Here is a 25,500-nt window from a genome sequence, read left to right on the forward strand (position 1 = left end):
AATGGACTGGAGAGAAAAAAAAGGAATCCTGGCTCTTTTAGGGGAGCTTTGGATCTGTATCTGAACTTTGTGAGTCTGGCCTTTCCCTATGTAACAGATCTATTTTTCTTGTACTCAGAATGATGTATTATGTATAATATGGATGTTTATATGTATTTTCACCTCTAGCTAACAATACCTGCTTGAATTTGTTAGGACTATTTTAAAAAAGTGCTGAAGGGAGGAAAATTGCAGAGGGCACTGAATGGTTGGGTATGTTGCTGAATATTTTAAATCTAAAAGTTGTCTCTAATGCAGCTTTGCTGGTCTTCACTTTTCTTGTGAAGAAAGGAGCCTCTTTGCTCCAAAACAGTCAGTCAGAACTGACTGGGGACCCCACATGCTCTCAGCCCCCAGTCAATAGTACCCTCAGCCCTATACGTTTTACTCCACCTCAGGATGTGATCCCACTTGTCTGGCATCACAAATCACCATCCAACCTTTCTTCCCACTTCCCGTCTCTCCAGGTTTCGCCTGTCAGCTCCCATTTGTTGTTTTATCCAGCTCACTTCACTGCAGGATTACCTAGAAGGTGATAATCTTGTAGGTAAATTTAAGGAGGCCAGCAGATTTGTGCAGAACTTCTGGATTTTGCTGTAGGGAAGGTTTTCATTTTGGTGGTGAAAACTGGTGGTTTTATACAGCACTGTTCTCTTTGAAAAGAAGGTGATGGCTTGGTGTGTGGGGCTTATGTCTTGGACCTTCCAGCTGAATGACTATCAGAAGTCGTATTTACACGTAAATTAAAGTCTGTCCTCTGTTAGCATTCCACTTGCTTCTGCCTCTGGACTTCTTACCTCTTTATCATTTGTGTGCACTGTGAGCGCAGTGGGAGATACATATTTACCGGCACAATGCTGCTTTTAAATTGGGGTGTGTAAATTGGCTGGAGATACTTGCTTTTGTTTTGGGAGTCTCCAGACATGGTGGTTGGTGGCATTGTCATGTGACTTGTGCATTTTGGTTTCTCAGGCAACAGCATGGGGTTCAGATGAAGACACCAGGAGGTCCTGTCAAAGTAAAGGGAAAACAGAGGTAAGTTCTGCTTTGCTACAATGATGTTATGGTTAAATTTATTTGCATCATGTGAAATCCACACAGGGAGCATCTGACACCAGCTTGAGCTTGTAAATTTGCAGCAGTGTAGATTTACCACCACAAGCGTGTAATAAGCACCACCAAACAAGCCATTTCAGAGGCCCCCTGTCCAAGTTATTAGACTTGCTCTGCATTAAATTTAAAGGTGATTTCACTGCTGGAGAGGACACAATTTGTGACACATCAAGGAGCAGAGTGGTGGCAAGCCAGGGGTAACATCTTGCGCAGTGGGGTGTGAGGCCGGGCAGGTTGGCTTAGGCTAGGTACTTAGCAGTGAGCCGCTGGCATTCAGCCACATCGGCTTCAATGCTTGTACACGGTTAGAGTTCATCTTTGTATAATTTGCTTGAATATGAGAATTGAATCTGCTAGCACACTGCAGTCCGTTCAGGTGCAGTATCACGGAGCTCCTTTGAAGGCAGGTGCAGTGTGCTAAACAGCAGTTTAAAGTAAGAATTGCTTGAACCAACACATGCTGTCCCAGAAGTTCAGTTTGCAGGCATTTCTGATTCAAACACAGGTCTTTTCTGCCCCTCTTCTGAGAAACTAAAACAAAGCCATCTAACTAAAAGCAGGAAATACTGTTCAAAAATCTTCAGGTCAGGCCTCAACTGAGAGGGTGTCCTGTTGTCCTTAGTACCACACCGCAGAATTTTCCATCTAAACCAAAGGAGTCGAACAAAGGATAAGAGAGAGTAAGCATGATCTTTGCTTAGACATGGACAGTGAAACAGAGAGTGAGTGTGTGGCTGGCCCAAAATGTTGGAATTCTGCCAGGTTTCAGTTCAGTGCTTTAAACACAAGCTTATATGACCTTCCATTGATCATATTAATTTTGTATAATAAACTTTCTGTGATTACTGTATTAACTTTTATAAACATTAAAAAGCTAACTTGAATTTTGCTGGATAGGCAACAATTTGCTTCATGTAGCTGTGGAGAAGAGGAGCATGGGTATTCTAGAACATCTGTTAAGAGTTTTGTGTAGGTTATGCAGGAAAACACCATGGAGGCAAAATGGGTTGGGCTAAATGAACACCAAACGTGGCCAGCCATGAGAAGAACCCAATAGAAGTTGGAGAAGATCAAAAAACTGCAGAACACAAGACAGGAGGAATTCTTGAATTTGTCATCTTTGTACTTTTTACTGTGTAAAGAAAGGATTTTACTCTTTTCTTCCATTGTAAAGTTTGTAAGATTTAAATTCTGTCCTATTGTTCATGAAGAATTTGAATTTATAAGCCAGAATTCTTTTTTCAACCCCTGGATAAAGCCATGCATTTGACTGGACAAATTCTAGGATAATTTCAGTTTATCTTTTTTACTGTCATGCCAAAAGAAAGCGATGGTCTGAGTATCTTTGCTGCTGCTGCCTCCCCAGACTGCAAAGGGTTTGCCAAAAAATCCATGAGGATAATGCCCTGAACAGTTGAGTTTATGCTGATTGTGATCCAGAGCTTGAAATTGTTCAGTGGGCAAAGTGGCAATGGGTGTGAAGTTCTGAGGAACAGTAATTAAGCAGACTGTCAGACACTTCTTGACACAGTTAATGGCAAATGGAGGTGTTGACTAAGAGTCTGACGAGAAGACATGAAGTTACGAACAAAGGCAGAAGGATCCTGCAGTAGCTAAGGAAACTCAGATCTCCCAGCTCTATATCTGCTCTAACCTGTGTCCATCGCTGAGTCACTCTTGGGGCAAGCCTACTCATTCATTGTTTGTTACACTGCAGAGAAATGACTTAACACTAGCTCCCAAAGTACTGAGTTTAGCCTAGCCGGCTGGTGAAGTGCTGTACTCCAGCAAAAGGTCCAGCTCTGACCCAGCATCTCTGCCCTTGGCTGGGCAAATGCAGCAAGTGAGAGCAGCACTAGTGTGAACATTTCCGATTCGGCAGTGCAATGGTGGCACAAGATGCAGAGCTCTGTCTGCCTCAGCTCTGCTTTGTCAAAACTTGACTAATGACAGTTTTCTACCTAGAACAGATGATTTGATGATAAATGTTATGGTTGTCAGGCACTTAGATATGTGGTGATAGAGGCTGGAAATAAGCAGGACCTTTGGCTCTTATGTTAATTCCCAGTGTAGTTTGCGTAAGTTATGACTGGTCCGTTTTCCTTGCCCATTTAATAATTTTGTATTTTAGTGTGAGGTTTTCAAAGCCATCCTAGTGAATTAAAATGCCGTTTTTTCCGCATTCATTGACCATGAGCCAGCAGTGTGCCCTGGTGGCCAAGAAGGCCAATGGGATCTTGGGCTGCATCAGGAGAACCGTGGCCAGCAGGTGGAGGGAGGTGATCCTCCCCCTCTGCTCTGCCCTGGTGAGGCTGCATCTGGAGTGCTGTGTCCAGTTCTGGGCTCCCCAGTTCAAGGGAGACAGGATCTCTGGACCCTCTGGAGAGGGTCTAGCAGAGGGCTACAAAGATGAGGAGGGGGCTGGAGCATCTCCCTGATGAGAAAGGCTGAGAGAGCTGGGCCTGTTTAGCCTGGAGGTGAGAAGACTGAGAGGGGATCTTATCAATGTATACATGTATCTTAAGGGAGAGTGTCAAGAGGATGGGGCCAGGCTCTTTTCAGTGGCACCCACAACAGGACAAGGGGCAACAGGCACAAACTGAAACACAAGAAGTTCCATCTGAATATGAGGAAGAACCTAATTTACTTTGAGGGTTACAGAGCACTGGAACAGCTGCCCAGAGAGGCTGTGGAGTTTCCTTCTCTGGAGACATTCAACCCCCCTGCGTGAGACTCTGTGCAACCTGCTCTAGGTGAATGCGCTTTAGCAGGGGTTGGACTAGATGATCTCCAGAGGTCCCTTCCAACCTTGACCATACTGTGATTCTGGGATTTAGCCATTTTTCTCTTGAGTATCTAAATCAGATTCTTCCTGCTGCTTAGAAAATTTCTTCCTAAAATGCTGAGAGCTTTATCATAAGGAAAACAAGAAGTGAAAGAGTAAAAGCCACAAAATGTATAAGAAGTATAATTATTATGACATGACAGTTACTCCACATTTCAGTACCTATTGGCCAGAGGAAAGGGAGATGAGAAATCTGGGTCTCAGATTCAAAGTTAAAGGTACCATTTCTTCTGACAACTTGTATAGCTCTGGCTGTGAATTTCACCTGCTTATTCCTATATTGAGCTCAGCAACTTGTGTTTGCCTGCTGCACCTTTTTGAGGAAGGCAAAAAGTTTTGAACTGAAGTCCTGAAACAAATGGGCTGACTCTGTGATTTGCTGGCTTGTTATGGCACATCACCTTCCCTGTTAATAACATGTACTCTATTTCATCTTTGGATCTGGCTTCTGTTTTGAGTGGCTGGGTCTTATTTTGCCCTTCTCTGTCGGGTTAAAGAGCCTTTTAGTTACCAATATTTATTTTGTACAAAGACACTTACATGCTCTTGTCAATTCAGTACTTGGGCTTTTTGATATAGTAAAAAGCTGAGCTCTCCAAGCTTCTTCTCTAAGTCATTTTCCTACTGCCCTTGAATATTTTTCATCTCTTTTCTGCACATTTCAATTTTTCACCTGTATTCCCTTGTCAATCTTTCTAATGCCTGAGTGTGATTAAAAGTTTTCCAACTCTTATTCACCTCTCTGTTCATATACATGGCAGTTTCATAAGCTCTTCTACCATAGGAGATCATGCTGAATTGCCTAGCCACTGTGACCACTAAATCCTTTTCACAGTTGCTAGTCTTGGGATGTAATCTCCCAGTCTGTACACAAAACCCTTTTGTTGCTTGCTCTTTAATGAATAATACCTCACAAAAATGTATTTTGCTTGTTGGGTCCAGCTCACCAACCAGCCTAGCATATATCACTAATATATATATATATATATATGGTGAGGCATTGGTCTCACTGGTAATTACTGTTTTTGTAAACTTTGAGTTACCCACAAATGTTTGTTAAGAAAAATGTTGATACTTGGCTAGTACCACCCCATTTGAAGCCCTGCTAGATAGCAAGTTTATGAATGATTTCACATTGAGGACTATTTCAGCCCAGTAATTAATCAGATTTTAATCCATTAATGTATAAGTTCTTGAACCTGATTTTAAAGTTAACTCTCTGCAATGTATCTTGTGGTATTAAACACCTCAGAAAAGTCTTTTTTATTTGTTATTTTTATCAACTAAAACTTGTGGTTTCTGCAAATAATTATACATACTTTACTTGCCATATCTCTTGAGATCCATGCTGGCTTCCATGAGTAATTATCCTTATTTTTGCAGCATTTATAAAATGTATCATGATCAACACCTTAAAATTGTCCCCTGGAAAACATTCACATTACTGAAAGACAATGCAAAGAACAAAGTCAGTGTTATGCTGCCTTTCTTTCTGTCTTCCAAATGAAATCACCCAGAAGTTTTAGTTAAAATGAGTGATAGACACAACAGAAGGGGAAGACCTGTGTTTAATTTCATTAGGAGTTGCTGAACTTCTAGTTTGTAATTGGCTTGTCTCTGCGTAACAATTCACATCCACCACGTCTAAGGAATTTTGCCTGACATGGGAAGTTGTGGCTTTCTAAACGTGAGCACTTTGGTCTTTCTCTTTTCTAAACACAGAATTATTTGTTGACTTTTCAAAAGCAGCACGCCATCATTTCAAAACGTGAAAAGGAACCCTTTGTGAAAATGGCAACTCTTATGTGCTGTCCTAAGAGATTTGCTTAGCCAGGAAAAGTATGATGCACTAACAGCGCTTCTGGAGCAAGAAAGAACATCTGATAGGCATTCAGCTACTGGTTTTCCCATTGTATTGATAGTTTGTTCCTTTTTTTGGTGTCATGTCCTGATGCTGGTGCTTATGATTCACATGAGGTTACAGGGAAATCCTAGCCCAAGGCTTCAGCCCAGCTAAATGGTTTTGGTGCAGAAATTGCTGAGCTAATGGAGGAATCGGCTCTTTCAGGCCTTCAAGTGACTCTGTCACACAGAGGATGTGCCCTCTGGTTATCCAGTGGAGCTGGGAATCTCCATGCCACTTACCAATAATAGATGTCCAGGTAGGATAGGCACCATATAAATTCCCAAGCAAGTAGAAATAACTGGGAGGCGGTCAGATATTTTTTCTCCCTTTGTAACTGCGCTGAGAGAACTGAACCCACGTTCCTAGTACTTCTATCAATGCAGAATCAGCCCCCAAGTTTGATTCGAAGTCCATTAAAGAAAACTTGGCTGGAAAAATCTTTAGCAATTCTTTTTGCGATCTATTGCTCTCAAAGGAGAAAGACAGCTTGGTCAGGGCATTGGCTTAGACTGATTAACGGAATTGTTTGTCCAAAGGATTAAATATAGATATCTGAAAGCGTGTTAATAACAGCGCTCAAGAACATGTTAGGTCTTGATTATTTTTTAACAAATTGGGATGAAATGCAACAGATAATTGTTTGCTGCACTCTAAAATCCTGTTGAAAGGGGTAACATGGGGTTCTGCTGGCTGATTCTCTGAAATCCAGGTTGTACTCTAGGAGTTTGTGTTCCTTTACCGAGGACAGCAGACCATCTGAAACAGCTATTTTTCTCATACAGTGTGTAACTGTGTTTTTTCAAATATATCAGTATGTGATGAAATAGTGTTAGCAAAAAAAAAAAAAAATAATTTAAAAGGAGATCTCTGACACCAGGGCTTGAGTGGTTTATTCAAAGTAAAAGGCCAATTAAAGTAGGGCCTATGTATGACTATGCTTTCAAAGAAAAGTACATCTGTACAATGAAGTTAAGGGCTTATGACATTTCGGCTCTCCCATGTTCAGAAATGACAAGAATCAACTCAAGAGGCACCTACAGCTGGCTTATTCACAGCATCCTGAAAATGTCTTTTTGAATTTTACCCCAAACCAAAGCTGGCAGGAGGTCAGCCCCTCCATTTGCTGATCTGTCCACATGAATGAAGGGAGTAACAGGGCACCACTCTTGGTTCTTGGGTTTGAAATGCGCTCTTAAAGCAGCCTGACATCTCTATGAGCTAGAAAGAGGCCTGGGCCTGTCCAGAGTCATGAAAGTTACAGCACTCAGACAGACACATTCAAATATTGGATGTTGCAAAAAATGGGATAAATGAGGATAGGCTTAAACTCAGGGGGGTGGGAGAGAGGGGCTTCAGTGAAATTTATCCTCTTCGTGACATTGAGACCCTGTGCCCTGTAGGGTTGAGCATTAGAAGTCATGTACTCTTCCTTTCTAGGAAAACAAGGGTCATTAGAATGGAGAAGAGGGATATCTGCTCAATTTAAGGCCTTACTTCAAAAATGGATGAGTACCAGGTAATTTTGAGGAAGGAGCAAGAGCCCCAAAGTGAGTAACATGCAAGTCATAGGAAAATCAGATGCGCTTAATGCTCTGGCAGTGAGCCACAGGTTTTTATCAGCTCTGCCATATATTTAATAATAATCCCAACTAATATAACTGGGTTATTCTCATTAACCATATAAATACCCAGTCTTCCCCCTTTATTTAAATCTTTAATCTTTTGATCCCAATAATATCTTCTGGTGATGAGATTTGCAGACTGATCATACACAGACTTAACTGTCTGCTCCATAACGTGAGAGCAGGATCCAAGTATTGTCTTGTCTGGACAGAGTTGGGTTCAAGCTTGCCAGATTTTCCAGCTACATTAAAGCCTGTCTGAATTTTGCCTCCTGCATGCCTAGAGTTTTCCAGCCACATGGGAAGAAAATGTATTAAATAGCTCCTATTTTCTGTAGGGGGCTGTGAGATGATTTTACTAACCAGTTGTCTCAGCTACAAATTGTTGCAGAGAGCAGCGTGTTGAATGACTTTTCGAAGCAAATCCAGGCTGGTTTAAGGAACACAGAGAAAAGACTGTGCCTTGCTAGTTATTTTGAGAATAGAGTAGAAAGAGGATCTAATGTAAATCTCACTGATAGTGTCTTGAGAAAAATCCTGCAAGCTGGGGCATTTAAGTGGTTCAGTTTCTCCTTTGCTTTTCTTAGAAGTTTTCATGAGCTGATGTGACTGGCAGTGGGTACAGCAATAAGAGGGATGAGATGAGCACCGTATTCCTCTTTGGGCCAGGCATGCTAGAGAGGTTTGGTCTGGTAGCTGGAGTTTTGTTGCTGTCCTTCAGGATCTCCTCTGACTTAGTGTATCACCATGGCAAGTCCTTTAGCACCTGCATGTTTTGATTCACCTAGCTGAGAGAACAGGGCAGATAATGTACAACTGTTTCAGAACATTAAGTTGTATAAATTGCTTTGAGACTAGTGTATGAAATGTACATATTATCATTGATTTTCCTTCAGGAGCATGGAGCATCATCGCTAAGGCAGGTCCAGGGAAAATACGTACTCAGTGAGTTCATAGGAACACCTATGGTTGGATATGGCCCACACCTAGTAGTGTCTATTTTTAAGCAGAGTAGAAAACATCCAGTAGTCACCCCGGTTCCTGCCTTTTACAGCCAATGAAATAATCAGTGACCTTGGTGCATCCAGTTCCCTGAAAATGATCAGCTGTCAAATGTTTCCAATCTAACACCTGAACCATATTGACTGTGGTCTTTTGCTCTTTGCTACCACAGCTGGGAATGGGCTGGAAGTCACAGATTAAATATTCCAGTGCAAGTTCAGACAGCAGCAGATATATTTGCTCAGTATGGTGTCTCCTCTGTTTCTATAAATAACTTCTGCTTTGCATTGAATGGATAGAAATAAACCCGTGTTTAATTAGGCTAAAATAACACAATATTTTACTAGCTTCCAGAGTCCTTACCAAGCCAAGCTACTGCACCTTGGAGTAAAGTGTGCTACAGATGCATCACTGCCGGTAGACTCCAGAAGATCATCCAGTACATGACCTCATAGAGAAATGCTTTTTTGTGTGCTAACTTCTCAACTGGGAAGATTTTTAGAGAAATTGAAGTCTGTTAATCTGTAATATAGTTCTGTGCAAAGAGGAGAATTCTGCAAATTAGAATTTTAGATTTCTGCAGGGCAGGGGTTTAGTTAGGAATATATTGAAGTACCTAGGCAGGAAAGGGTCCAGCAACGTGACTGGTATTAGCTGATTTAGGTCAGAAACTATGCCCAGGCTCTGCACAAAGCAGAGAAAGGTGCAAGTGGAGGGGGAGCAGATGGGTACTGTCTTACTGTGTGAAATTTGGATACAGAGCTGGATTCTGGGTTAGATGCCAAATCAGTCATATTCTGTAAACAAAACCCTGTTGGGAGAGGAGCCCATACCTTTTTTTGTAGCATCCCCCCCAAGAATTTATAGTACTTTGCAGTTAAATATGTAGTGGTCCCAATATTATGTGGGATTGAATAACTGTGCTCTACAGAAAGAGGAATTACTTAATGCACTCATGAAATGCAGACATCTCTGGGGCAGGGAATAACTAACAGGGCTCACAGCACCACATAACAATGACAGCAGAGGGCAGAGGGGCTGGCAAGCCCTTCATCTTATTAAAAGAAGTGATGAGACCTCTATTCTCAACGCACAGCAGGTGGGACTGTGCTTCTCAAGGTCCTATTTGATAGACTGATGCGCAGTTACCATGACTGATCTGCTTCTGAAAGAAGACGTGTTGAATGAACCCAGCTATGAATTTAAGCTCTCGTTTTTGGGTGCCAGACATTATGTATCTGATCCCCAGTGTCCTTGCAGAGGCTCAAGGCTGGCAGCGCTTTTTGGTGCTTTGTAGCCTCTGCCTGGGCTGGGCAAGTGCTCCTGGGCTGGCTTGGGAGTGCAGTCCCGGTGATCTTCTCCATTTGAAAGCAAGCCACACGTCCTGCCCATGCAGTCGCCTGTCTGTGGCTAGTGCTAGTGGGTTTCTGCTAAATGCCATCCTTCAACGAGTTCATTTCCATACAGCAAATGAAAGGAGATGGCATGTAAACCAGCTAAGCAAGCCTCTTCCTTTCCAGATGATAGGGAGCGTTTCTACACTGCTGAATCTTGCAAATGAAGTCTTCAGGGAGATGATCAACAGTGTGGAGCACTGTGAGACAGGGAAGCTCACAGAGTGATTGCTGCTTACAGAAGAAGTGGTGTCTGCAGCTGTAGGCTCAACTTAGTGGCAAATTATGATCTGTTGGAGGGAGGAAAGCAAAGCAGCCGGGATAACCCAGCTGAGGGTATTATTTTTTAACAAGTTTCCTTTTCTGTTTATGGTAGAATATAATAGACTTTCTTCACTTGGAGCCCTGCGGATGCCATTTGTTAGCCATTGCTGTTATCCTTTCCTCTGAGGTGGCCCCAGAGCCCAGGGCAGGCAGGCTGATGCCAGGGTACTGTACATCTCCCCTCGGGGCTGTTTGGATGAACCTTGGGGCAGGCAGCTCTCAAGTCTGGCACTGCCTGTGGGAGTTGCATGCTAGTCTTGCACCTCCCTTTCCCCATGGGCACTGTTAGAAAGTCCCTGCCTTCTGTGGCCTCTTCCTCCCCCACTGCTTACCTCCCCAGAGATGCTCAGTTAGCCTGATCTGTAGTCCACAGGTCTCTGGATCTGACTTTGTGGGGAGAGAGACCGTGGCTCTCTCCAACAAAACAAAGGAGATTTTTCTGGAAAAAGCCAGCTGCAGCTTTGTGCTGCTACCCCTGCCCCAGCATGGGGTGACAGGAACCCCATGCTTTTGGGCACTGGCGTGTTGAGGGAGTTGCATATTTGTACAGCAAGTGGTCACGCAGCTGAGAAGAGGGGATTTGCTGTTTCTTACTGGCCTGACCTGAAAGAAGAACTCCTTCTACCATGGAAAATTCTCAGCACACAATCCTTGTGGGAGGCAGGAAGTAACAGCCTGTTCAAGCACGAGATTCTCCTGACCAACCTGGTCTATTAAGGAGAAGTTCCTGCTGTTTTCCTGCTGGCACTGGTGTGAATTATAGTGCAGATGGACCTGCTGTCCTTCACTGGAGTTTATGTCTGGGTAACGTTTTCAAAGCTGCAGCATTACTGGAAAAAATAGGTCAGAAGTATCATCATGAAAAGAGGGAGGATTTCTCCTCCAATCTAAGCAGAAAGTGGCACTTGTGTAGCTAATACAGAGCCAACCTGATGGATAACATCCTATCCAGGGATTGTGCGGGGCTATGATTAGAGAAATAACCAGCAAATTGGGCTTGCTTACCTAGACCGCTAGCTCCCTACAGCTATGCACTGCTTGATCCAACAACCCTCAGTCCGAGTTAGAGCTAAGGAAGGTGTATTCCAGCTGCAATACAGGTAATTTTTTTTTTAATGTAATAAACAACTCCACAGTCTCCTTTTCAAAAATCCTTTGTCTCTGCCTTATGTCCCTATAGGAAGAGTGCCAGAACTATGTCCGAGTGCTGATTGTTTATGGCAAGAAGGTTTTTACCTGTGGTACCAATGCCTTTTCACCAGTGTGTTCCAGTCGACAGGTCTGTTTTGTCTCTTTTACAGTGATGGAGAGGGCTGGGCACGTGCTCTGGGGAAAGCCAGTCATTTGGCAGGGCATGATGGCTGCAGAGAATATGTTCTAAATGTAGCTGGTCTGAAATTATTTGGGTTTTCTTCTTTGTGTCCCTTTGGGCTGCTTCGGGGCAGTGGGTGTATCTGCAGGTGGGGAGCAAGAATCTCGTGTTATGGGTGAGCTGGCTCTGGATAAAGTACTGCTCGTGTAAACCTTGGGTATGCTGTTGAAAATGGGGAATATAGACAAGCTTAGCTGTGAGTACTCCTGAGCTGAATACTTAAATGTTTCCTTAAAATAAATGGCAAAACTCCCTTTGTCTTCAAAGGAGGCAGAAGCAGGTCCAGAGCAATGTTTATTTTAATGTTTTTGAATGGCAGTATGCATTCAGGAGCTGTCTGTGGAAGATTAGAACCCTGTGCTAGCAGCAGGAACACCTGATTAAACTGAGTGGGTTGGGCCCTACAGGGTTTATTGACTGGGGAATTACCCTTCTTACAAAGCAATAGGATCAGTGAGGCTCAGATACAACTTCTTACGTTGGCAAATGATGGAAGTAAAGATCAATTTACAGTCATCACTGACATTACATTCTTATTACGTTGGCAAACGATGGATGTAAAGATCAATTTACAGTCGTCACTGACATTACATTCTTATAGCTGCCTGTTTTTTTTTAAATGAGGGTTTTGCTCATAGGTACTCGTGGGCAAACTGAATTCTCTATACCAGTAAGAAAGCCAGATGCTCTTTAAATTCTCTCCTCTCTCCTTTTAAATACAGGTAGGAAATCTTAGCAAAATCATTGACAGAATTAATGGAGTGGCTCGGTGCCCGTACGACCCTCGGCATAACTCGACAGCTGTGATTACATCACGAGGAGAACTCTATGCTGCAACTGTAATTGATTTCTCTGGACGGGATCCTGCTATTTACCGCAGCCTTGGAAATGTTCCCCCACTTAGGACAGCACAATACAACTCCAAATGGCTCAATGGTAAAGTCATGTGGGTCATATCTTAGCAAGAGGAGTATTAAAGTCAGCTTGACAGGCTTGTAAATCTTTCCCTCTGTTTTTATACTGAGATCCAGAATTACGATGGGGAAGGGCTTCTGGTGCAATAATCAATGCAGCTTAGAAGACATTTAAAAATAGCCTGGAAGTATTTCAGAGAAGTTGATTTAGAACATAGTGGGTCTTACAGGCTGCTTAACATATGTATGGGTCTGTGTCTTGTGAGATGACCAAATACATCATTTTAACAAGAAAACCACTCAAACATTTGAGGATCAAAACCAACTTAAAGCATCATATTGTTGACCTAGTTCTGCACAGTGTTAAGCACCCTCTACTTCCATTGACTCAGATGAAGATGGTTGGTTTCAGTGCAAGATAGTCCGAAAATGAGAAAATTCACAGCACGTTATGTTCCATGTGAAACCATGCTGTTGTGGATTTATAGTTATTAAAAGCAGCTGTAACCCCAGTGTGGTAATACCCTGCATCAAGCAAGCTATAGAATTTCAACCAGTAATTCTTGCATTGAGTCCACACTTTCTGACTGGGGCAAAGCACATCTTATCTGAGGAGACTGTAGTGATGGAGACCCCAATATTCCATTTCCCCTCTCTCCTTTGACCCAGGTAAGTTGACAAGATATTCAGAATCTTTCTATTGGATTTCAGGACCTTTCAATCAAAGATACGAGCAGTGGGACTGTGCACTCTCTGGAGCTTAATGAGACTGAGCTAGGCTGCTGCAGGCATATTGAAGTCAGTATGGAGAACCAGAGTTTTAGGAGAAGGTTGTCATCAGGCAAGACTGAATTAGGACCAAGAAGCAGCATAACCCATATACACTCAATAGAAATATGTGCCTCTTGTCTGTGCATGAATGAAGAATTCAGAAGGAAGCCACACTGGAACAGTGAAGCTTAAGGAAAAACAAACAGAATCTGAGTTTCTAGTCTGTGATTGAAAAAACTGACGTGACTCTTGGATTTATAACTTTGTGCAGCACTGGTGACATTGGAGTAATTTCATCCTGTTCTGGGTACTTTTCAACAAGAAACAGAAAACTTGAAGATGATTCAAAGAAGAGCCATGCAGTGATTTGAAGCTTGGAAAGCCTGCCTCACAGTGAGAGACTTAAGGAGCTCAATTTATTTATCTTTCTGCAAAGGAGATAAAAGGTGTTTTGTTCATGATATGGAAGTACTTACATCAAGAGAAGATTTCTGGCAGGATAAAGTTCTTTAATCTAGCAGACAAGTCATGACAAGAGCCTGTGATTGGAAGCTGAAACCAGATAATGTCAAATGGAGAAAGTAGTACAGGTTGCAGCTGGGGCAGTCTTTAGTCGGCTGAACGAGTCACTGAGAAAAGTGATGGATATAAATCCATGTGACATTGTCCAGTAAGATCGGATCTCCTTTGAAAGATGTTCACCTGTTAGTTACTGGATCGGATGGTGGAGTTACAGGGTGAAATTCTCTGGTTCATGTTAGTCAGAAGGTCAGACTGGTGATCACGATGGTCTCTTTGAGGTTCACTGTTTGAAGGAGAAAGTTTGAGGGGAGATGCTCTGCGGTGCCTTCCCCTCCGTACCATCGTCTGCTTCCCAAACCTGCCTTGCAGCAACATCACAGCATCAGTCTGCCTTCCTCTTCCTTCACCACGACTCTGTTCTCCTTTCACTCCTGGGATGCAGCATTAAAGGAATTCTGTATTTTCCTTTCTTCTTTGAGTATTACTCAGAAATGAACATTCTAAAAGCACCCTATCAAACCAACAAGATTTATTTTTGTTTAGTCAAATATTATTCGTATCTTTTCCCTTTGCCAAAGAAACTGTTGGGATAAAAGACCATGCACTTTAAAGCTTTGTTAAATACCCAGTTCAAATATTTGCTACAAAACCAATTCCAGGTTCTTTTTAATTTTTGTGAAAATAATAAGCATAATTCTAGGAGAAAAAACGTTAAGGAGAACTTACTTCAGTACCGTTAGTCTGTGGCATGGTTTTGTTTTGCAGACATAAGATAATCTTTTGTGCCTAGAAACTGGAAAGGCTGCATGATAAAAGCCAGATGTGATTGCACTGGGAGAGTAGGTTGAATGTTTCAGTACAGCAGTCTGGGGAATTGGGCGGATGCACGCAGCATATTTAACACATCATAAGGTGCACTTCAGCAGTGAATAGGTGAAGGAACCCAATGGGAAGGCTTTATGTTGTAAAATGAGTATAGGTACAGAGACTAGTCATGCATATGCAAAGTGTTGAACTCTGCTTTCACTGAAATCGGTAGCAGCCTTGCCAATAGAGTGGGGAAACATAGGGGCCTTTCCAAGATCTGAAAAATGGAGCTAGAGCTGTATCCCCATATATCATTATTCCCATCTACTGTTTCCATGTCCTCTGCTAACTCCAAAGTCCCTGTGGTCCCAGCTTCGACAGCCTGCATAAAGGGAGCTGGCAGTGTGATGCATCGTGCAAGTCAGTGAGTACAGATTGATTTCTGACCTGTATAAGTCTCTTCAAATGTTTGTTTTACAGAGCCTAACTTTATTGCTGCCTACGACATCGGTTTGTTCACCTACTTCTTCTTCCGAGAGAATGCGGTAGAACATGACTGTGGGAAAACAGTGTATTCTCGTGTGGCAAGAGTTTGCAAAAATGATATCGGGGGGAGATTTTTGCTGGAGGACACATGGACAACTTTCATGAAGGCCAGGCTGAACTGCTCCCGGGCTGGAGAAATCCCTTTCTATTATAATGAATTGCAAAGCACCTTCTACCTTCCTGAGCAAGATCTGATCTATGGTGTCTTCACTACTAATGTGTAAGTTGCACTGTTTTTACTGCCCTTCTATCCCCAGCAGTCTGAGACTAACAATATCTGAATTTCTTAGACAGTCTGCACAATCATTTCTGAAAGATCCTTTGGTTTACATGAAGGAATAGACAAGTCTGTGTTATCCGTCATGGTAATATGACCTTTAGGACAATGTTTTTAATCTACGGTTCATAGGTTCCTGGAGTCCATAAAAGCTGACTGTGCAGTTCTAGGGTAACTTAATTTGATATAAACCTGGGCTGTGACAGACTTTTGACTTTTTGTAGTAGCAATGCTACTTGTGTAGCTCAGAAAGCTGGTCTGAAAATTACCCAGGAGCAAAACGTAATTAATTTTCAGCCAGGCTAACTGCCTGGACAAGCTGACAGAATTGTGTAGATGTTGGGGCTGGCCCATGAGATGAGCAGGTACATATGCTTGGGAGAGAAGGACTGGAAGGAGGAGAATGAGGCAGATGGGATCACAAAGCCTAGGCTGAAATCAACAAAAAATGCTGTTGAATAAACTTTGTAGAAGCAAGGTCATGCAGGCTACACAGCATTTGACATTTCCAAGGGGCACTGTACCTCTGCTACAGACTGTTTCAGGTCCACAAATCAAAAGCAGTGTTGGAACTCTGAGGGGAAGGCATGATTTCTGAAACTTTATAATCACCTCTTCTTGGCTTGATATTGAAAAAACTTGTAATTGGAATGATTTAGTGTAGCTGTGAAAGCAGAAAGGAGAAGAGGAGTTAATTAAAAAATATATTAAAAAACTCATAATGTATATTTTTAAGTCAGGAAAACTCAAGTAATTTTTCCTGTGCAGCCCAAGGCTAGGATGATAAGTTTCAAGCTATAACCAGTCTGCACAGTATTGAGTTTCAATAATACATGTTCTCCAGGGGGGTGTTATCCTGATGTGTAAACTAGAGAATGAAAATCTGAGTTAGTTACTCCACGTGACAAACAAAGTACCTTCCTCATGCTGGGAAGCCAACTTCTTTGGAGTTTTTATGTGCAATGGAGTACCGTTTGATATGAATAATGGACTGTTTCCAAGAAGCCCACAGCAAACCAAAGAGGTGAAGCTTCACTGAAGTACAGGCCTTGCTATTTTGGTGTGTCACTTGCTGGTGTGACAGGGCCCTTGAAGTCACAAAGCGTCAGCCCCAATTTTGTGAGCTAAAGCGCTGTTGGGAGTTTCGCCATGAGAGTCAACAGAGCCTGAATGTTATAGCCACTCTGTAAATGCCAAGAAGTAGGGCAGTGTTTGGCCACCCTCATCTATCTTCCATGTTTTGTGTCTGCACAATCATTGCCAATGTCAGCCAAAAGTAAGCCAGTGGTGAAACAACCAAAAAAATAAACATGATAGAGCGCTGCACCTTGACTGTGGACTTTGGGGAAAATCTGTCCTGGGACTGAAAGGGGCATGAGTTGTTCTCTAAAAATATCTAGAGTATGTTAGCCAAACTTCTTGAACAGTAAAAGGAAACCTGGCTACTGCTTTGGGTGTCTGAGATTCTGAGATGACACTTCTTTTTCTTTTTCTTTTTCTTTTTTTTTTTTTTTCAGTCAGAGAGGACTTCTATTCCCATAGTGATAATGTTCTTTCTATCCATTTGTCCATTCATCCAACCAAGAAGAGAAGTTGGAAATAAGAAAATTATTAATTACTGTATTATATGTATCAAATTGGTATAGTTTGGGGGCTGTAAGGGTGGGAGACATAGGCTAGCTGTGGTTGGAAGAGTTCTCTTCTGCTGTGACTGTCTCCCAGGTTTAACGTGAGGTGTGATGAGTGTTACTTGTCTCGTTTGGGTTACACTAAAGTCACCCTTCATACATTAGGGGTGTACATTCTCTCTTGTATCTTCTGAGGACAATTAATATGTAACATTTGTGTAATTGAAGAAATGAGTTATTGATAATAGCTGAAGTTAGATCAAGTAGCATTTTGGGTCTACAACATGATGTTCTTCTGAGAGTTCAAAGAGAAAATGTTCCAATTTGTCATCCGACTAGAGAAATAATGGTAATTATTCTTTTAACTTCCACTGGGACTTATTTCATGCTGCATGAGCTCTGCATACCAAAAAGGGTTGATGTATGCTCCAGCCTGAATTTCTTTATAATGGAATACCAATAAATCACAGAATATGATTTTTTGTTTAAAGGTATTTTTATTTTGCAAGGTTCTTGTTTAATGCATTTAGGGTCATCTTACAACAAAGGGGTATTAGTGGTTGTGGAAACACCCCCATATAGCTTTATTGCTTCACGTTACGTTATACCCAGATGAATCAGTGGGAAAGAGCATTTTGGGGAAGCTGCTGATGAAATATTGTAGGTGTTTCTATTAATTTTTTTCTGGGAGGTAATAGTGACAGTGTTAAAACCTCCCTGAACTTAACCCATTCTCTAAACCACCTAGTTAACCACAGGAAGCAGGAGGTGGGAATACTGGAGACTGCACTTCATGCTAGGACAAGGAGCCAGCTGCACAAGTTGATGTCACTGGCTTGAGACTGGGACCAAACGTTTGTTAGGGAGGGATGGGAAATATGCCAGGTCACAGATGGAAAGGAAAATGGGCCACAGATTTAATGGAAAACCTCTTTCCTTTTCCTCTCTGGCAAAGGGAAAGGGCTAAACTATGGAGTCCTTAGCAGGGCCCTGAAAATATCCTTCTTTTTTTTAAAAAAAGTATTTTTATTAGACTAGTTGGGTTTTATTCTTTCTTTTCTTTTTCATTGTCTTTCTCATTCTTTTTTTTTCCATGTGTGCCTGAAGGCATTTACTTGTCATCCATCATTAGCTCTGTCTTAAGGGCTGCCGTCTGTGAGCATGCACTGCGTCAGCAGCGTTCAGACAAAAGTGGAGAAAGGTTCACCCAGCATTGCTTTGACATGTTCAAAGTTAGCTACTCCATCACTCCGGGGATGGAAAGGGCAGGGGCAGGAGAGGAGAATGAGAGGTTCTTCCTGATGTTGTATTGCTCGGAAGAAATATGCTGTGAAAGAATCTGTTCTGCTTTTCAGCCTGGGACTGCGGAGCAAGGCTTTTTTTTTATGCAAGAGAGTGTAATTATTGGTTTAGTAAAAAAGAATGTGCTCTTTTCAGAGAATTCAAATTGCTTTAATTAGCAGAAAGATACATACAGCAGGGCTTCGGTTATTTAAAAGACACTGTGACGAGTCAGTCTCTTGTGCTAGCCCTATTTTTAGTTTTATTCTGGTATCTTTTTCTCTAATTGTTATTCTTTTCCTTTAAAAAAAAAAACAAACAAAAAACCCCCAAACCCACACAGGGGAAGGGGAGAGCTGAGAGCAGGTTTAAATTTCAGGTTACCACTTGGCAAATGTCCTTCTTTGGGCCAGCTTCCCTGAGGTGCCCTCAGCATCTGGGAAGCACCCTCCAGCCCTCTTAAGACAAAAGGATCTGAGCCTGCTCAGGACCTTGCTGAAATGGGTCTTCCGTGACTGAAAATGGCAAAGGCCAACTGATCTGTGTGTGAGTCTGACTGGGCATTGGAGCATTCCTACAACAACTCCCTTCCAAGAGTCCTTCCCACAGTGTTAGTTCCCTAGCCATGCCTCCCCTGGCTGGTGCGTGCCTGGTGAACAGTCTGCCCGAGACAGATGCTGTTCCCAGCTGGGAACACAAAGAAGTGAACTGTGATCATTGAAAACAGAGGCTTTCACATATTAGCAAGACCTTTTTGCATGCTGAGCTGCTGTAACAACCAGTCTAGTTTGCACTGTCACCCTTTCCCTTCCTCTGCATGTGTATGCATGCTTGTGTGTATTTTATTTATACATATATATATATAGACATAAAAAATATTAGGGGATAGATTTTATAGCTTGAGATTTCAGGAGCCTGTAGAAACAGAATTTCACCTTGAGAACCACCAAGAGATCAAAAATTAGGTTGTTTGTAATCAATAAAGATAGATGGGTTGTAAAAAAATAAAAATAAAACCAGGCACAAATAATCCATGCAAATTAAACTGTATTCACCTTACTTGTCAGAACTGCTTCCATGGCCCTTAAATCACAGACTTTTTAAAACCAAGCTTAAAATTCATTCTCAAATTTGTCATGTAAGCCATCTGCATTTTACAATATATTTATTTATTTTTACTCTGTGAGATTGGTATCACTGTACACCTACCTAGCAATTTACATTTATTTTATTTGAGTGGAGTTTGATGTCTGTTATGATGAAAATGTCAATGTTCTAATGATTAAATTGAATTTTTTCTCCCCTTTTCCAGAAACAGCATAGCTGCCTCAGCAGTGTGTGCCTTCAATCTGAGTGCCATTACTCAGGCATTTAATGGCCCTTTCCGTTACCAAGAAAACCCAAGATCAGCCTGGCTGCCAACATTAAACCCCATCCCTAATTTCCAGGTACTGCTGCTGCCCTTTTCTCCAGTTCCCTTTACATTCTGTCACTCCAGTGGGTTGGTTTGTGTGGTGCTCATTTTTCCAGGTAGACCCACGGTGCAGGTAAATCATATTTCTCCACATTTATGAGTGGTTTAGTCTGTGGGACTCTTTGCCACATGTTACTGAGACCATGGGAGCAAAAATTGAACAGTTTTACCGGTAATAAGAATGTTCAGATTTTTTGTAATAAAGAATAATTAAAACCTGTTACACTCATCACTGTCACATGAACTCCAAGAATGCGATCCTCACAAGGGGACAACTGAAACTAGGAAGGATTGAAAGCTGAGGCTGGACAAAGTCAAACTAGAATGGAGATAACCTATATTTTTAAACAAGAAAGGTAATTGACCACTGTGACTGTGTAAGGATGTGATGAATTTTCCATCACTTGATAGGGCCGGGCCCTTAAGGCTACAGTTTTTCAGTGCAAGATGGATGTCTTTCCAAGACACAGTAGCTCAGCCAGAAGTTATGGACATGTTGCAGCAGTAACTGGTGGAAGAGGACACATGAGGATAGTCACAGGGGTTCTTTCTCACCTCAAAAAACTTTGGCTTTATGAATGAGCAGCTTTCTAGGATTATCAGCTAAGGCCCATTTGAAAATTGCAGAACAACTTCAGTCACTTTATGCCCAGATGCAGTCAGTGCAGTACAGAGAGTGTGTGTGAGAGCCCCAGAAACCCTGAGTCTTCTGAAGCATGAGCCCATTTTACAGCTCAGTCCCTTCCCATCTGGGGAACCCTAGGGAGGATGGACTTGTCTTCCTGTCCTTGCTTCCCCACGGTGAAGTCTTGCAGCCCAAATGTGTGAATCTGGCTCTCCTTTACTATGGCAAAGGTGCTGAGGCTGCCTGCAAACGCCATCTGCCTTCAAGCTGGTGATGTCAGGGACCTTCCAAGAAGGACTCTGCAGTTGCCTGAAATCACAGCAAGAGCAGATGGGAGGCAGGTCCACGCTGCAGGCAGGGACATGCTTGGGTTTGTGCTGAGGAACCTGATTTCTCCTCCTGAATTCCCTCATAGCACCTGAGTGAGGTCTTCTGCCTGTACAGGATGAGACAGGTTTGGGCTTTTGATCACCCCCTCATCCTGGTGCACCCAAAACCAAGAAACAAAGCTTCACTGAAGGCTCAGCCATGCCAACCGTGGACAGGCTTCCCCGCCTCCTCCCCACCAGTTTAAAGGGAATATTAAGCTTAATGGAGAATCAAGGACTTTCTGTCCCTGGCTGGGCTAGCCCAGGAGGAATAGAAGAGGACTCTGGAAAGCATTTCCATGTAGCAAAAAGTATCAGGTAAGATATGGAGTGCAAAGATTGCAGCAGCAGGATGAAAGAAAACGGTCAGAGGAAAATAAGGAAAGGAAAAGGAGATACGTGGCAGACAAAAGGAAGATATCAAAAAGAGATTAAGATATTTTTCAAGTACAGGAGGAACAAGAGGTCAATGAAGGGCCTTTAGGAGATGACAAGGATAATTTAGTGACAGAAGAGGGAGATATTCCAAAGAAATTAAATTTTTTTTTTTTGCCTCAGTGTTCACAAAGGAAGATGAGGGAAGCATGCCAGAATATTTTTTTTCTTGCAGAGAGGAAGGAGAAACACTGAAGGATATAGAGGATCAGGGCAGTGCAGATAATCAGGAAATTAGAACAAAACAAAATAAAACCAAACCAGAGGGATGCTGTGTCAGCACGCGGGCTGCCAATAGACCAAAAGGATTATATGTGACTTGATGAGAACAGAAAACAAAACCAACAATGACATTCCTGCCACTGGGGTCCTCTTTCAGTGATGCTATAGAAAGGAAAGTGAGTGGGGAGAAAAGCATCCAAAGCAAAACAGTAGTGTAAACCAGGAGTATAGGATACAGCAGAAGAGAGATCTCTAAAAACTCTTCAGAATGTGGGATGAGTCATGAACTAAAAAAGGCAATTGCAATAGAAAAAAAAAGCATTGAAACCTCTCTGAGGACACATCAAAAACCCACTGATGTTTACTTAATCTGGCTACTCAGGAATATGCTTAAATTGATAAAAAGGTGACCATGTTCATAGGTGATGATCACTCTGTTCACCTGGTTCACACGAGCTCCAAAATATTGTAGGACTTAGTACACCAGCTGTTAGGATCCGTATTTATTGTGTATATGTGAGCTAAATTCCTGTCAGCTCGTTTCAGCATGTTGTAAGAGAAGCTCTGCATGGTGCACCTCGGAAAGGCAGCCATGCTGCAAAGAATTACTTTGATGCATATTGAGAGTATGCACATGGGAAATTTGTACACAGTGTAGCTGGAGTGCTGTAAATCAACATCCTAATGTGCAGTACATTAACTTCTTTTCCAAGGAAACCCCAAACACCTGGACCCAAAATGAAGAGAAATAAATTTGTGGGGTTTTTTCTAGTGAAATTTTTCAGGTGTGTGCTTCACTTAGTGAGAAAGTTGTCCGTGGACTGAGTATGGGAGTTGGTAGGATTTCTAGTTGTACCACAGACTCCCATGGTCTTGGGCAAAATAAATAACCAGTCACCTGGCTGTCTTTTAGAGTAATAAATCTGCCCACCGTGCATGGCATTGTAGGGGAGAGTGAAGATCCAGCCCTGGCTACTGACATGAACCACAAAACTGCATGGAGAGTTTAATCTATTGGCTTTGGAAAATGCTGAATTCTAGAGATCGGTGTGAGCTAGAAACTCAGGTCTTAGAATGTGCTATCCACCTGGCAGGGCTTACACCAGTGTTTAAAGGACACAAGATGAGCTCTCCTCTTCCCCCCTAGTCTGGATGGACAAGGACATTGAGTTCTATTTCAGTGCGCCCCTTGGTGCTGGAGGATGGATGGACAAGGGCTGGTCTGCCATTCACTGTTAAGATATGAAAGCTGCGTATGGGGAGGGGGGGAGCTGGTGGCTAACCGGCCTTGCTTCAGATGGAACTGAAAGGAGCACATCATAGAAAAGCGGCGTGGCAAGTTGAGTTCTTTGATGCAAAACCAACCAATTTTTCAGGTTTTTTAACCTCCAGTTTTCATGCATTGTACAGACCAAGATGCCAGGTGGAGTCTGAAGATTATTTGAAGTGCTTCAAGGATTTGTCACCACAAAAAAATTTCTCTCCACTGCTAGCTTTAAATCTTTCTACAGCTAGTTTTAATTCTTTCTTTTCCTGCTCTGTTTGTTAATGCCTTTTGCCCTTCTAGCGTGCAGGCTGCAGAGTATCACAAGGGAATGAAACACCACATTGCTGGTCAGTGGACCAGCTGGCAGAAACGTTTTTAAAGAATTGAAGTATACAGACCAAAGCTAGGCTACTGACCTGTGATCAGGCTAAGGGCCTGATTCTGTGACCCTCATACAGACCCACCTCCCCTGAAAATCAACAGACATGGGTTTCCAGAAGAGTTTCAGTGTTTGGTCTTGTGCTGCTGGAGTGGGGAGAAAATGCAGGTACTGAAGTTCAGTCTTCCATGTTTAGTGTAGGACGCTGAGTGATGACAGTCCGAATGAGAACCTGACGGAGAGAGTCCTGCAGGATGCACAGCGCTTGTTCCTGATGAACGATGTCGTGCAGCCGGTGACTGTAGACCCCTATGTGACTCAGGACAGCATTCGTTTTTCCAAACTGGTGGTGGATATTGTTCAGGGGAAGGATACACTCTACCACGTGATGTATATTGGAACAGGTAAGAGCGTCAGGGTTTAAGAAAGCTCCATCCACTTGCTCGTGGACCTAGCAGCCCTTGGAGCCTGTCATGATATCATTACACCGTTGTCATTCAATATCATTTTGGCACAAAACTGCATGGAAGTTAGTTTGCCTGAGTAAATTGAAAGCAGGATCGAGGACTTGAGGCAAAGTCTCAAGTGAGCAGATCATAAATCTACTTTGTGTTTAAAAGCAACAGTAACATTTTTCTCCCTTTATAAAACATGTTTCAACTACTTAGGCGAATACATAACAGTGGAGAAGAGCAAAGGTTGCTGAAATACTCTGTGGTTTTGTGCATGCAAGTTGCTTCGTTGCACCGTGGCATACTCATCTCTAAATAAGCAATAATAATACCTAACCTTCAGGCTTTCCCAAGGTTTTAATTAAGTCTTTCTTTGCGCTTCCATGTGCCTGCTCGTGTATGACTCCCAGTGCTTTCGAGATTGGGCATGCGCAGAAATGTAATTCAGATGGGGAAGCTGAGGCAAGCGATTTTTTTTGGTAGCATGACAAGCCTGTAGTAGAATTAAGTATATGACTTAGTCTCTTGATTTCTACTGCTATTCCCCAATTAGCAGGACACATTGCCTCTTCTGAAAAACACAGATATCTTGGATAAATTAAAGATGCTGAAGAAGGACAAAGTGTTACAAATGGTTGTCTTAGCCCATATTCATACTAATGATAGAGGTTAAATTAAATAGTTTGATTAATCAGAGCATATGGCCGGCCTCATGGGTATAATGTCATTATCCTCTACTGCAGAAGCTTTGACTTTAGAATAAGATGGATTGCCTCCGTAAGTGTTAGTTTAATCTCACATCTGAATGCAGAGTCATTGTCTCATTCTCATGTTACCATCTTCCAGGACTGTCTCATAACTTGTCCAGCTTTTACCACCACTTCAAAAGTGATCATCTTGGGTGTGTTCTAGTAACGTTCCCACTATGGGAGCATCTATGGACATTGATTATGGTGAGAAGATTGTAGTTAAATGGAAACACAACATGATTCTGCCATTTTAATATATCTTGGTATTTTAAGTGAGGAGCCCCAGCTACAAAGCCTGAGAGAAAGCTGGGATACTTTCTGCCTTATATCATTTGTGCAGAAAGGTCCACTGCCATAACCTTACCTCCTTTTTTGTGTTTGCTTTCTGGCCCTGGTTAGTGGTGACTGAAGAGTAATCTCTGCTGGACCTGAAACGTTTAAACTGGTCAAATGCTTCAGGAGAGACAGCACTGCCCAGAGGCAGCCCTGAACACAAACCCTGAGACAAACCGAGCCCAAACTTGAGCCTCAGGCTTGTTCTACACTTAAGGCCTTTCTAAGTGAAAGAGAAGCTTCACGTGGCAGCGAGCCCTGCTACTGTAAGTTCCTGAGCTTTGGCACCAACACAGTAGTTATCAGGACAGAAAGATCAAACCTCAGGAACAATCAAGGCTGAGAGACCTCTTTGGGGTTCTAATGAAAAAAAAGGTGTGGTTGCCCCCTTTTCTCCAGCATAAATCTCCCACAGTTTATCAGATCTTTAAATTGTTTGGGTAAGAGCAATGTGAATGCAAACAGACATTTCTGTGTATGCGCTGCTCATGCCATAGCATCCCCTTGTCAAGCTGGCAGGACGGCTTCTTCCAGGAACAGTATCAATTAGATCTGTAACCCATGCCGTCATTATGGAGCCTTCTGAGACTTCCAGCAGGGCTGCTGCATCTGTTGTCATTTGTCATGGCATCAAATCACACTGATCTGCTCCATAAACCAAAAAAAAAATACAGACTTGAGGCACCAGAAATGATCCCTGCTCTCTTGGGTCACCTTGCTGTGTAACTCACTGGTAACAGGACCAGACTCTTTGCTGCCTCAGTGCTCCAACTGGGAAATATTTCCAGGTACTCACTCTCCAGATGGTTCATATCCTTCTGGGTTCCCATTAA

At 42.5% G+C, this 25,500-nt stretch overlaps 1 protein-coding gene across 5 annotated transcripts in view; it reads left to right on the forward strand.

Annotated features, from left to right (window-relative positions):
- Positions 1 to 25,500, forward strand: part of SEMA5B (semaphorin 5B) — a 281,742-nt gene that overhangs the window by 196,965 nt on the left and 59,277 nt on the right. For all 5 annotated transcript variants that reach the window (XM_037397958.1, XM_037397957.1, XM_037397955.1 and 2 more), the window contains 6 exons: positions 1,012 to 1,074; positions 11,426 to 11,524; positions 12,340 to 12,553; positions 15,112 to 15,397; positions 19,676 to 19,811; positions 23,330 to 23,537. In XM_037397958.1, coding sequence (XP_037253855.1) covers positions 1,012 to 1,074; positions 11,426 to 11,524; positions 12,340 to 12,553; positions 15,112 to 15,397; positions 19,676 to 19,811; positions 23,330 to 23,537 — 1,006 coding nt within the window. The remainder of the gene's footprint in view (positions 1 to 1,011; positions 1,075 to 11,425; positions 11,525 to 12,339; positions 12,554 to 15,111; positions 15,398 to 19,675; positions 19,812 to 23,329; positions 23,538 to 25,500) is intronic.

This window comes from Falco rusticolus, chromosome 8 (genome assembly GCF_015220075.1).
Source record: "Falco rusticolus isolate bFalRus1 chromosome 8, bFalRus1.pri, whole genome shotgun sequence".
Taxonomy (NCBI): domain Eukaryota; kingdom Metazoa; phylum Chordata; class Aves; order Falconiformes; family Falconidae; genus Falco; species Falco rusticolus.